The 14,692-nt window shown below is 40.0% G+C and overlaps 1 protein-coding gene across 2 annotated transcripts in view; it reads left to right on the top strand.

The window, feature by feature from the left end:
• ZFYVE28 (zinc finger FYVE-type containing 28) overlaps positions 1-12,410 on the top strand; it is a 154,724-nt gene extending 142,314 nt beyond the window's left edge. For both annotated transcript variants that reach the window (XM_075194222.1, XM_075194221.1), the window contains 4 exons: positions 632-748; positions 4,123-4,227; positions 6,264-6,367; positions 7,786-12,410. In XM_075194222.1, the coding sequence (XP_075050323.1) occupies positions 632-748; positions 4,123-4,227; positions 6,264-6,367; positions 7,786-7,917 (458 nt within the window). In that variant the 3' untranslated portion in view covers positions 7,918-12,410. The remainder of the gene's footprint in view (positions 1-631; positions 749-4,122; positions 4,228-6,263; positions 6,368-7,785) is intronic.
• The last annotated feature ends 2,282 nt before the right edge of the window (positions 12,411-14,692 follow it).

Here is a 14,692-nt window from a genome sequence, read left to right as displayed (position 1 = left end):
GAGGTTCCCAAACTGTGCTGCAGCGATCTCGCAGGGGTGCCGGGGCCAAGGCTGCTGGGTAAGCAAGGGGGGGACTACTTGGTAATTATTTTGGGAAGGGTGCCTTGAACTGAGAACTCCCTAAACCAGTGGATCCCAAGTTTTCTAACAGTCCTCAGTGACCTTTTATGTATATTTCAGGCCTTTAGGATTGACATTAACACGTCCTACAGCTATTGACAACTTAAAAAGTTGACACACATACCAATAAATCTTGGCCCTATTTATAGTTGTCATCCGATACGGTCTTAGAATTCTCCCTAATCTCCTTCCCAGCCTCCTGCATCGGTTAAATGCTATTGGCCAGGAGAGGTAGGAGCAGCCAGCGTTCCTAGTTGAAGTGGCCATCATGTGATTGGATGTGAGGGTTGCATGATTATCTGAAAGCCAATCATGTGATGTCCTCTTTGGCCAGAAACGTCACCTCTACTTCAGTCTGTCCTGGACATTAAATGATGCAGCCATCTGCATAAGGTCCATCAGCAGTCAATACATATTGGTTTGTTTCACTGAACCCAGATAAAGATTTATTTTCAAATTGAATGTGTTTTCTTGCTTTGGATTCGGTATTCATGTTATGGACGGTACACAGGTGTTGCCGATCAGTTGCAGACAAATTATGCAAGTGATCTAAGAAGTATTCTGAAGACCCTATTTGAAGTCATGGCCACCAAGCAAGAAGTAGACGACAAAGGGAAGCAGAAGAAAGGTAACTGTCCATTTAGAATGTCGTCTAAATCACCAAAAAGCTGTTCTTCACAGTGGCTGTTTATATGGTGTAGGAATGTGCACTATTAGAACCACTGTATGCATTTAAGTAGGATGAGAACAATGACATTTCATAAGTGACTTTTTGAATCCAGCAATGTTGAGATTATTAATGATCACACAGGGCAGAGTCCGTCCATTGAGCTGTGTGAGAACCAGACTGCAAGATGGGCATTGGTACCGCAGGTAGTTTGTTGGGAAAATGCCAAATACTTTAGTACTTTAAAGTGTTTGGTAGATGGAGGATGGACTGGAAGGTAGACAAACAAAATATGGCAGAGAAAATCCAACTTTGAAAACAGAGTGATGGACAAAGTCTAAGAGGTAACCATGATGTTAAGGAAAGAGTGTCTTGGGTAGAGCAGTCAATATACCCAGCGTTCTGGGGATTTATCAGTATGACAGTTGTGGTCACCAAGAAGATCAGGATTGTACATCTAGACCAGTGTTGCCTAACCTGTGACACTCCAGGTGTTGGAAAAGTACAAGTCCCAGCATGCTTTGCCAAAAAATAGCTTATTGCTGAAAGGTTATGCTGGGACTTGTAGTTTCACAACACCTGGAGTGTCACAGGTTAGCCAACACTGATCTAGACCATCCAAGATCAGGAAAGGAAGTTTGAACTAGAAAACCTGTTACATGGAGGTCTTGTGTATGTCCAATACTATCCATGAGACAAAGTAGTGAAGATGGACAACATGGAAGTCAGAGGAGAGAAAAGATAGGAGGATTGTTATGCGCCTAAAACTTCTGGGTTAAGACATACGTATGAAGAATCGCTCCTCAACCTTTGGTTAAATAAGTATCGTCAAGCCACCATAATTTAGCGCAGCGTCGGCACAAGATGGTAGATCAAGGTGTCCACAAGAGTAAAGCTAACCAGCCGGCCGCAGAGAGCGAGCTTGACGAAGTATCCTGGGTTGGAGAGTTAGACCCCCGGCAGGGTGTAAGGATAGGGCCAGAATTAAGTTTGCTGTAACCAGATACAAGGAGCAGTAGGAAAGAAGTACAGGCTATGGGTTTCAGATTTAAAATGCTGTTTTCATTCTCCAGCTTTCATAATTTATTATTGAATATCTCACATTAAATGTACTATTTCCACTAATGCTGGAAAAAAAGAGCTAATTTAATTTCAGTCGCCCTCTCCCAGACCTTTCGTTTAAGCAGTAGATATCCGTAAGATACAGGGACAGGAGAACACACAAAGCAATAATGAAATGATAATAGTAATAATTACAGTGCAGTTTCAGCTATGTACCCACTTGCATATAGCTATATGACAATATTATTTTATAACCTGGTTAGTGCAGAGCCAGAAATATCTACAATTGAATCAGAAAATAACTTTGATAAGAATGTCAAAACTGGTTTAAATCAATACAGAATAACTATTAAAATGTGAGTTCATTATAAGGAGCTGTCAGATTCTCTAGTTTCTTTAGTATTTGTCTCTTGTATTTATCAGCTATTGAACAGAGAGCGGTAGATGTATTATGATTATCGAAGAGGTTGTAACAAAGTCGGGGGGGGGGGGGGGGGGGATCAAAACTTTTGAAGTATAATAATATTTGAAACCACAGTGTGACAATTAATAAGGTACAGTACATGTATAATTGGATTCATTGGACCACACTGCCCTCTAGTGGGGACAGTTCAGAATGTAACCTGCGGTATGAAGTATAACTGGACGAGATGGGACCAGTGATGCACCACATTTTCTAGTGTTATATAGTGGAATTTACTTTTTATGAGTAGGAACCTATTGGACAATGAGAATTTGTTTGTAGTTTGGTTTTGTAGCATCATCATTGTACCCCGCGATTTACAATGTTACAAACTACAGAAGAGTGAAAAAGTAACGTTCAACAGTAACAAGAGGAAATGGGTGTTCCTGCACTGAAGAGCTTACAATCTAAATGGTTTATAACAGAGGCCCCAGACCCAATCCTCAAGAGCTACCAACAGTTCACGCTTTCTTTAATCATTCACAGTTGAGTTCATCTCTTTTTCTGGGTCTGTAATTATCCCACCTGTTTCTACAGACAAATCAAAAGCATGACCTGTTGGTAGATCTTGGCGACAGGCTTTGAGCAGCTCTGGTTTATAGGAACACGTACAGAAAACATAGACACGTGGTAAATTAGAAGTCACGCTGAAAGTGTGTCAAGTGGAGTTTGCAATTTTAAGTAGAAGAACATAGCAGAGGTAGGAGGGCACAAAGTGAAAGGGGCATCAGAGGGCATTAAGGCAGTGGCAATTAAAGTGAAGAGTGGCAGCAGATATGACAGGAGTGGATAAGGCACAAGAGTATATATGTAAACGAGTGTAGACATGTAGGGAGCAGCAGGGGAATGTAAGGTTTTAAATACAAGTATAAGACCTTTGTAGGTTACCCTTAGATTGCGCCAACAGGGTTTTGAGAAGATCGGGACATACACAGAATGCGAAGCACAATAGATATTTTTTGCAGCAGTGCTGTGAATTACAGTAGCCATTTCAGGACAGAATTGGGGCCTGCAATATTGTGTTAGTAAGAAAGAGAAGTGTGTACCTTTTTAGCATTGTTTCAGGAGAAAAAGTGACATGTTTGAGATTCTTTGGGCGTTGGAAATAGAGGAAAGTTCTATTTCAAGTATGACAATAAGCCTGTGGGGCAGACACTGTGTAGCTGGTGTCAGCTGTAACTGTTAACGGAACCGGAATAGAACAGAAATCCCTTAGATACTGTTTGCCATCAGCTAGATCAGTGTTTCCCAATCCTAGTCCTCAGGACCCCCAACAGTGCAGGTTTTCCAGGTCACAAGTCATATAATTCTACCACCTGTGGATCTTACAAAATGTGTCGGTCAGTAATGAATACACCTGTGCTCTAGCAAAGACATATGGAAAACATGCACTGTTAGGGAGCCCTGAGGACTGGGTTTGGGATACATGGAGCTAGATCCATAATGGCTGCAGATGTGTTTACAAAGTAGTGCTAAAGGGAGAGGATCCTGTGTCCTGACCTCAAACGAATGGAGAACCTGAGTGGAGAGAGTGTGAAATGCTGAAAGGTCCATCGAGAAGCTTGTTAAAGAGGTATCTACAAATGATACAGCTTGAGAAGTAGGGTGTTAACCAGAACAAGTACAGCTAGTACATTTTAGTGCTTAAAAAAAAAAAAAGTTTCAATATAGAAAATTATAGAGTAAGCTATTTAAAAAAAAATATCTCTTTATATGTTAATGAGGCACTGATGTGAATAATCAAACATTCTGTGTACAACGCTGTTATGTACATGAAGGATAATAATAAGAGGAGCGCTCTGTTTTGCAGTGATTCAGGGACTACGGAGCGTTGCACTGGAAGATTGTGCTCTGTGCCAGGAAACCATATCTTCTTCAGAGCTGGCCGCCAAGGCGCGGGACGGAGAGTTTGAAGGTATGGGCAGCTAAGAAACATTATTTCAGTGTAACTGGCAAGACTCAGACCTCACACCCATGTACATCCGTTCATTTGTATACTCCCGCATCACAAACTATTGCTATTATTTAAACTGTCACCTCTATCATTTTTCCACCTCATTTTTGTCCAACCCTGCAAGTCTCTGCCAGTCATTGTATTGGCTGTCTGATACCATTTTAGGTTCTTACCTACACAGCCCCAGGGACCTATACCTGTCATCCTCCCTTAATGTTTTTTCTTTTCCCACTCCGGCATCACGAAGCTTCTCCCAGGCTGTACCTGTACTCAGAAATACATTACCTCACCCTAATAGACTACCCCCTTTGGTAGCACCTACACTTCTTCTGTAGAGACTCATATTAAATTCTTTACATCCTATGATCATAGTTCACGAGGTAATTCACGTCCTGTTACCTGCCCCATCTCTTCATAAGATATTTCCTCTCTGTCTGCAATACTTACCATCACTCCTACTCTGGTCCCTGTTACAGTCTCCACCGATATCTGCCCTCTATCACGTTATCTCTGTTATAGAACAGACACTTGCTGGGTTAGTGGTTGTTATGGGATCATTGAACATTTGATTATGTTGGCTGTGTACTTACTAGAGTAATTGGTCCCTATAACCACATTTAATAGGCCCAGATGTATATCAACATTAAATAGCTTCACATTCTGCCAAAATGCCTTGTAAATCCTCTATATGGAAAATATTCCGGGTGCCAGAATGAGTATCCTGGCCGAGGTGGTTCACCGGGAACTGTATAAACCTCACTATTGTCTTACATTGTCCGCTAGTGAGATTTTGTGGCTTGTTCCTTCAAGCACAGCAGAGAATGTGTGGGGTGAATCCTGAGATGCTGGTGAATGATATATTTTCTGTACTCTGTGTTTTGTTTTGTTTTGTTTTTTAGTAATCTTCACACAGCACAGTATTAGTGTAATGAAATAAAGCAGCATACCTTGGAGGAGGCTGGTGGGGTCTTGGCGTCTCTTATACTTTACACCTGCAGAGTCCTTCCACCAGGAAATGGGTGTTTACTGTGTTTCACATCACACAAACTGGGAAATTGGGGCAACATGGCATGAATTACTGCATTATCAGAATGTGGGTTAAGTGTATCACTAAAATACATTAAGGAGCCTGAAACCCAAATCACCAAAGCCTTGGGTTTCCCCTAACCTCCATCATAGGTTGTTCCAGGACTTGATAAAAAAAAAAAGTCCATAGCTTTAGGTGCTTGGTGTAGACTGGTCTGCTAGTTATCTATAAATGTGTTATTGTGAAACCCCCACCTCCATCTAGCACATCCTCAGGGCTCCTATCGTGGGCATCACAGTGGCTCAGTGGTTAGCACTTCTGCCTCACAGCAATGGGGTCATGAGTTCAATTCCTGACCATGGCCTTATCTGTGTGGAGTTTGTATGTTCTCTGAGTGATTGCGTGGGTTTCCTCCGGGTGCTCCGGTTTTCTCCCACACTCCAAAAACATACTGGTAGGTTTAATAAATTGTCTGCCTGTGAGAATTTAGTCTGTAAGATTTATTGGGGCAGTCAATTATCTTGCCCAATACATTCCAACAGCAGACCTGATCTCCCAGTGTTGCCTGGAGAGTAGGGGAAAAGGGGACGCCTCGTTTTGACAAGGGATACATAGCTGTTACCATTTAATCAGGAAGATTGGGGCAAACTATACCTGGATGGGAGTAACATTGTTGTCTGCATGAGTAGCTATACAAAACATATACAATAATTACAATGAATAATATCTCCCTGGAGACCCTTATGACCTTAATATATTATTAACCAGACAAGTTCCAGTGTGTTTGCCGTGCGCTGGTTAAACCGGAAAATATCTTTTCTCTCAAATTTTAAACATTTTCTCTGTGTGATAGAGGGGGCATTGTAGTGCTTTCAGAATCTTAGTTATTTGAATAATGAAAATGGTCCTATATTGTCACTTGTGATGTCCGTAGTGTCCACTCTTTACTTAGTCATGTGATGTCCCACAGATCCTCCTGATTGGGTGCCGGATGAAGCCTGCAGTCTATGCACAGCATGCAAGGCTCCCTTCACCGTGATCCGCAGGAAACACCACTGCCGCAGCTGTGGCAAGGTAACGTCTGTGCCCTTCATTTACTGTTCGTTCGTTATTCTCCGTCATTGTATGAAATGATCCTACAAACCTTCCATATATATATATATATCCACCATACAACTGACCTGGATTTTGAATTGTGTACATACCAGTGCCTGAATCTAGTGGAAAGCCATTGATTTGGGCAGCATGGTGGCTCAGTGGTTAACACTTCTGCCTTACAGCAAAGGGGTCATGAGTTCAATTCCTGACTATGGCCTTATCTGTGGAGTTTGTATGTTCTCCCTGTGTTTGCGTGTGTTTCCTCCGGGTGCTCAGGTTTCCTCCCATACTCCAAAAACATACTGGTAGGTTAATTGGCTGCTAACAAAATTGACCCTAGTCTCTGTGTGTGTGTTAAGGAATTTAGATTGTAAGCCCCAATGGGGCAGGGACTGATGTGAGTGAGCTCTCTGTACAGCGCTGCAGAATTGTTGGCGCTATATAAATAAATGATGATGATTGATTTAATTGACTTGATCTGATGGCACAGTGATCCACGACCCCCCATTGACCAGCCAATATAGTGACCACACTGTCCTTCCGAGTATCTTATTAACGGTTTACAGGCTATACCCTGTCTGCACATATCTCATTGTTTTATTAAGACTGATAGGAGCAAGAGGCCCTCGTACACTTATTGTAGTTATCCGTCAGCTAAATTCTCAGCCCTGCCAATTGGAAATCAAAATATATCCAGTTTGGTTAAAAATTATATGGTAAAAAGTAATAAGTTGTATTAGTCTATTTATAATAATGTAAAACAGATGAGTTCTGTAGTATTTTTATTTGGACGAATCGTTAATTCTTCAGGAAATATTTCTCAAAAAAAAATAGATCACCAAATACTGCAGTGTTCAACTTTTGAACGTTGACCGACCAGATTCGCCTGCATGTTGGCAGTTACTATAAACATAAAAAGTTTTTTTTAAGATAAAGTGGAGAAGAAGCACTGGGCAGATTGTAGCTGCAGCTTTGTTTAATAAGTACACGTAAATCACACCCGTTCCTGTTCTGTGTTCTCTGCATATATTTCACGGACATTAAGGCAGTAGTGAATCATGAAACAATTACCGGGCCCCCGGCGGGAAGTCTCTGCATGTAAAACAAAGAGTGGGATGGAAATATACTGTAAAAATGTTGAATTGCGCTGCTACTTTTTTATTATTAATTCACATTTCTATTCTGGTCTTGTAAGTTCCCAGTTGCTGCAAGGTCATCAGTAAGGCAATGACATGCCAGGTGTAGGATTATAAGAGACGTGGTTATTACTGGGTGGTAGATGTAGATACCACACCACGGTCGTGCCGTGGCACTTACTGTACGAGATAGCCACACTTGCGTGGTCAGCGCACTGATCGCTCCGCCTAATGTTGCAACTCTTTTCTTTCTCCTAGATCTTTTGTTCCCGCTGTTCTTCCCATTCTGCTCCATTGCCGCGATACGGGCAGATGAAGCCGGTCCGCGTCTGCACACACTGTTATATGTTCCACGTCACTCCTTTCTACAGCGACAAAGCTGCAATTTGACGCCGCCGTACAACCGCCTGGGTCCTAAGCGAATCATCGTCGTTTTTGATCCACGCCAAGAATCACAGTGAATACGGACTCTGCTGGAGGCATGCAGGCTTTAATTTAAACACTTAATATTTGTACAGAGAATTTTAATTGTTTTTTTGTTTGTATCTTAAGCTGCTAAAGAAAAGGATGATTGGGGTGTGTGGCTCTCAGCGTCAGTACAGTCTTCCAAATGATCCGGCTGTGACATAGGAACCGTTCATCAGGAGACTGCAAGGAATAGGGCTTAGCGGATTCTCACTGCATCACTGCTTACCTTAAACATTAAAGATTGTAGCATCCCTCAGAGGCACCGCTCGGAGGCATGGCTGATCTCCTACACGCCTGTGGATCCATATCCCTGTCACCGCCTCCTTATTGTCATACGCAAACCGATGGAGCTGAATTGAGGTGGCTTATTTCACGTTCCCAGAGAGAAGAGATCGCTCTCGTTATAACTATTCGTGTAAAGAGCAATATATGAAGGTGTTTAGGGGAAAGTGCTTGCGGACTCAGTTGCCTATTTGTTGTTTTGTTTTTTTGTTTTCCAAGCTAAATTACAGCAATAACTTTCTGTAAAGGAAAAAAAAAAAGTAATATAGACACATTTGGCTGCTTAAATTCCTGCTGCTTTCCTAGATAATCCATAACCTCATACATATTTTTTTATAATTCACTGAAGAAACCTTACAATATGAGTTGGTTCCACATAGGGCATTGTTAAGCCCTGATTATAGCAATTTGTGCTCTAAAGCTGTTGTCCCAAGGATTGCTGGGGTTTGTAGTTCCACGACAGCTGGCAAGCCACATGTTGCCTACCTCGGTTCTAAAGTATTGAGTTTCAGTATACAGTTGTGTTGCTTAAGTGACCCCACATCAAATAGAACGGGTGGGGTTTCTTTGTAGAAAGGTTGATGCAGAAAGTTTTACATTTTAATATTACGTATATTACAGTCCAACTGTGGTCTATATGAAACGCACATTTAGTTGTTGATGAAAAGAGAGGGTTTAATTGGAGTGTCTGTGGTGTACAGGTTCTGGCGTCCTTCTCTACTGCAGCTACAAGATTAATATTATAATCATATATTTGAAGAAACAGGGCACACCATCTATGTTCATATCTATGTATTCAAACTTGCTCTCGTGGGTTGTGCCTCAGGACTAATACGTTATCATTATGTCAAAAGAGGATCTTAACACTCTATTCTCCAACACATATCAGGCAATTTATTCTAATCCCCAATCTCTGCTACACAAAATGTACTACTTCTAAGAAAAGAGGATGTTGCCCATGGCAACCAATCAGATTCTAGTGCTCATTTACCTAGTGTATTCTAGAACACGACAGCTAGAATCTGGTTGCTATGGGCAACGCCTCCTTAGATAGATCAGTAACATTATTTCCAGAGCATCTGGTGCCCCCATTAACAAGCGGAGTCATATCTTTATGGCGGCACTAGCACCTCTAAGGGACCATATCAGGTCGTCAAAACAATTCAGGTTTTCTCTGTTTACTCTAGTTGGACTTTTGTATGTATGTTTGTTCTTTGCCCATCATGTTTTGTGTTATATCAATGGTTTATATTAATAGGCAGAGTAATGATAGAGACTGGACACAAACCGTCAGCAGACACTTGTTCTGAAGTTTAGAGAACATTGTGGTGCTTGTAAAAATATAGGGGATGTATACTAATGACTATATCAAATGTGGTCTCCCATGATCTTGTGGGGAAGACGCTGGTAGAATTAATATAAACGTAAGCTGGATAAAGTGCTTCTTCCACTCAAAGAATATGCTGCATATCTGAGAAATAGAAAGCAAGAAAAATTGGCATTGCTTTTGGAGAATATAGATCATCACACTGCATGCAGTATAGGCTGAATAATGCCCATTGCAATTGGGTCTGAGTTTTAGGCAATTTATTTTTATATTGGCCACAGTCTTGCTATAAGATTTGTTTCATAAAGAAAGTCATTGATACCTTCGTATAACAGACTACACGTGAGTGTGTGTGTGTACCGGGAGAAGTGAATATGCTACAATCGCTAAGGAGCTGATAGATTCATTTTAAGAGAGCGATGTATGAGTTAATTCACATAAGTGATTCCCCACAGAAGGATGTGGGTGTAACACCAACTCTCTAAACACATTCCCTACTGTTCTCATTCCCTGTCGCTATTTGGAAGAGTCGCTTCATTTTATTTTGTTTTTTTGTTTGTTCTTTGTTTTTTTTTTGTTTTTTTTTAATTGTAGCGGCAGCCCCTGCTCAGATTGTTCTTATATTTTCCACCCGCTCTCTTGAAGGAGAATTAAGTGTCAAGATCCAGTCCCCCTTCCACCCCGCTGCCACATGTGGAATAGGTACACACAGAGGTATAGAAGACTGGATTAGTCCTAAACACTGGAATACGGATACTCTTTGCATATCTTATCAATCCACATGATTTCCTGTCAGGCCGATTCGGTCTTGCGTGCAGGTGAAGTCGCGCGTTCATGTGGCTTATATTGTGAACACTGGAAAGATGTAGTTTTCACTGTTTCAAATTTTAATTACTGTTTTGTACCACTGAGGGTTGTCAATAAAGTTATGTACATTGTCAATATTATATCACTAAGTTCCAATGGGTGGTATTGTTGAGTGGGCGCCATCTTTGTTGTGCTTTATATATTCATTTACATGTCATATACTTTATTCTGTGTCATTTCATGAGAATTTATTCTGTTGTCGTCCACAGCTGCTTTCAGAGTGAGCCATCTCCTAACTAACTAGCTAGGTTATAGTGTCCATTATAAACTGTTCAACACTTTATAATGTGATACTGATAAAGTTATCTCAACATTCCTAAAAACTCTTGTGTCCATTTTTGACTGACCCAAATAATTTGGCCTGGTACCCCCTATATGCTGACTGTGCAAGAGTGGTAGTCACATTGGGGGATCCGCTGAGACCAGACGTTTAATGTAGGTCAGCAGAGAACTTTAATTACAGTTCAGGTGGCGGTAACATTTCAGACTGATTTGCCCATTAGTGGTCATATTCAAACATCTTCCAGGTCGATTTAGTTTCTATTGTACTGATCCTGAATTTGTTTTGTCCCAAAATATTCTTTGCTGTATATTTTCTTTTTTAGATTTTATTTTGAAATGCTGGACAATTCACCCAAGTATATTACATTGTATAAGAAGCAACGCCGGTATGCCTCTTAAGAGTCCTTCATTTATATTTATAGATCTGAAAGTATTTAAAGGTCTATTTTTTGGGTGTCTAAGATCAGACACCTCAGATTTTTCAGATCATTGCGGAGGAATTAGCGAAGTTCCCCTTGCAGCATACTGCTTTCATAATTGTTTTAAGTTAATCAATCTAATATACTGCTCTAATTTCCCTTTAGTACACAAACTGGTCATGATGAACCGTTTCACTAGACATAGAGGGATTTTCCACCAATCCCTGAGCAATATCCTGATAGGCTTATATGAAATATAATATGTGCAGTTCAACATTTCCAACGTTTCTATAGATATTCAGTTTGTACATCTAAGCCATTTGGTTATAGTAATGTTTGCCAACATCCGTTTTCTTTCACACCAATTTACCATTACGGATTCCTCGGCGGCTGCTCTTGCAATGTTCCGATCCCTTATTAAGTAGCACTGAGAGCAGTATAAAACCACTGGCATCGTTTGTTGTACAGTGCCAACAACTTTGTGGAAGCTACTGCACACTTAAATAATTATGCAGTGCTTGGATTACTGTGAAACACTTTCTAATATGTATTTGATAAGAGTAGATGGGTACGTTGATGCACCATGCCAAGAACAGTGTAGAACGCACCAGTTGGTTATGGTGGTATAGTGCCCATAGTCCTGTGGAACCTACCACGTGATCACTCCGGTGTGGAACCTACCATGTGATCACTCCGGTGTGGAACCTGTCACTGGGTCATTGTTATGCAGCTGTCAGAGCCATGGAACACCGTTCTTGTTAGGCAGTGCTCAATGCAGTATGGCGTCTATCACCGACACTTATTCAGGCTTAAATCTCAGGCTTCACTTTTGCAATAGTTATTGCAGTTGTTTTTGTTTTACTTTTATTTTATGAGACATTCTGCTTGATTTTGTATAATAAAGAACAACACAGTATACTTCAAATATGAGATAAATATGCATAAAAAAACAACTTCTCCTGTGAAACCGAATGATGTTATTTAATGGATTGTATTTTATTTATTTTAGAGCCTGTTCTTATTTTGTAAATGCGATAAATCAAAAAACAAAAAAAGAAAAATTTCCGTAAATAGATTTCCTGATCTCAGATGCTGTACAGTAGTTTCTTATGTATATACTGAGATTTTCTCTAATGAAAAGCACAATGAACATACTTAATACTGGTATGCACTTGCCTCGAAGGGAGACTTTTGTCTTGTAATATATTAAGATAATTAAAATGTCAGTAATTTCTGTACATGTGCTGGGTTTGCTGTTGTTTATATTTTGTGTTTATTCTTATTATGGGCAGTCGTTTTTAAAAGTGACAATCGTTGCCAGAAAAAGGCAACTTGGATCTATGAAGCGGGAAGGAACTGCGGACCAACCACTCCAAACTATGAAGGTTTAGTTATCTGGCACTATTCCTCTTGTAGAGTGATGTAAGATAGAGAAGCTCCTTCCTATACACCTATAAACATGTAGACTTTCACCAAAAGGACAAGTCCAGTGTGACACTGCAGCGGGTGCATTCGTATTTGACAGCTTGATACAAAAAGTGCTCCACGAGCCATATAAACTTCATATAACACACTGTTACATAGTAATGGAAAAAAACAGGCTGTCACCAGGTAATTTCCAAACATTTCTTCCTTATAAGTCCATTATGAAGTATATTTGCTAACCTGTGGGTTTGAAAAAGTGGAGATGTTGCCTATAGCAACCATTCAGATTCTAGCTTTCATTTAGTACAGTCTACAAAAGGACAGCTAGAATCTGATTGGTTTCTATAGGCAACATCTCCACTTTTTCAAACCTGCAGTTTAGTAGCTATAGTCCTATGTCTCTAAAGGGACAAGCAAGACATGTACTTATCACTTCAAAAATAATTAAAGTATTATTTCCCAGGCGCAAGTATTGGAGTGTATACCTGTGAATGGACAGATTAAATTTGCATATATTTATTCACAAACCGTGTCATATAAGATCTTTAAAACATGGATTATGGTCCGAACCAGTAGGTATATATTAAACGTCAATAGTACACATCAATCAATGAAATATTACCGTAGCAAATGGCTTCAAAATCACATATGGTAAATCAGCGATCTTACATGTATCTTTCAATAAAGTGTCTCGGAACAAGTCCATAAAAATGACCATTCATAGTATCAATATTGCTTGTTAGTAAACAGTTCCAATCTGGGGACACTTTATTACATACATTCTTACAGTGCTTTTAATTAAAATAGTGCTTAGTGATCATTTAAAAAAAAAAAAAAAAAGTAAGCTATTGCCGGAATTAATTAGCTCAACAATACACAGGGTGTGATGCATATCAATGTCTAATAATTACAATGAATGTATAGCTCCAGCAAGAGCCTGCCATCGTGTGTCTCTCCCATGTGCCTTGTACCTTTCCTCCATCACCTTTATATCTTGATGAAACATCTTCCCTTGTTACTCACCATTATCACCAAGATTATCCGGAAATCTGTGGAAGTGGCTATGGAGAAAGTGAACCTTTATGCTCAAATTAGCACCCACATTTTTAAAGTCTGTGAGCATGTTTTGTACTAGTTTTTTCATAATTGTCTGCTTTGTGGTTATCCAACAAGTTCTTGACATGAGCGATATAACTGCAAAAAAGCAGAAGATTTAACACCATTCATACACTTTGGGAAATTAGAATCCTCAATAAGTTTATGAATTTGAGGGTCATCAAAGATTCCAGCTTTTAGTTTTTCCATACTTGGTCCAGGGAACAATTGTCATCTTTGTCCAAGGCCTTAACAAATTGTTTCATTAGTTCCAGCTTGATATGGAGTTGTGGGAGAATTTTTTTCCCCCCTTGTAAACCAATGGCTCGTTAATGGTGTTTGTCATGTTTTTTTTCTTAAAGACCGTGTCACATTTTGCCAATGTTCTTGCTTTGCCTTCCTATCCCACAAGCAGATGAAACAGGGATACATCGTATATCCACTTTGCTGTCCAAGCAAGAAGTTTATCCTCTTTAGATCACTTATATACGGAAGGGGAATATACTAGAATGAGTGACTCACCTTCTACAATGTTCTGATAGATTCCCATGTGCACGCCTTATGGCTAAGTTCCCTATTAATTGAGGGCATCCTTTATCTCAAAAACTACAGCCATTTTGAGAAAATATACTTTAATTTTTGAATTGCTTGGTATGCTGGTGCTTGTAGTGCTACAAGTGCCATAGTATACATGACTGCCAGAGCCCACTGGCACTTACGCTAATTAATTAACATATGTCCTTAAATAGGAGTATTTTTATTTTCTGGCCTGAGTTGGCTGCTCTGCACTAATATACCGACTCCTCAATCTTGTGTGTTATTTCTTTGTACATATAGCAGCTCACTGGCCAGACATGATTTTTCTCTGGACCACAGTTGGAGTAAAGTACATTAGGCTACATATTAGCTACATAGAATTTGCATATACTGAATAATGGTCCTAATTTGTCTGATCTCTTGAGCTAATAGAAAATATCTATAACTGACATTATAGAAGTGG

The sequence above is a fragment of the Mixophyes fleayi genome, chromosome 1 (genome assembly GCF_038048845.1).
Source record: "Mixophyes fleayi isolate aMixFle1 chromosome 1, aMixFle1.hap1, whole genome shotgun sequence".
In the NCBI taxonomy this organism is placed as follows: Eukaryota; Metazoa; Chordata; class Amphibia; order Anura; family Limnodynastidae; genus Mixophyes; species Mixophyes fleayi.
This window is presented reverse-complemented; position numbering and strand designations above follow the sequence as displayed.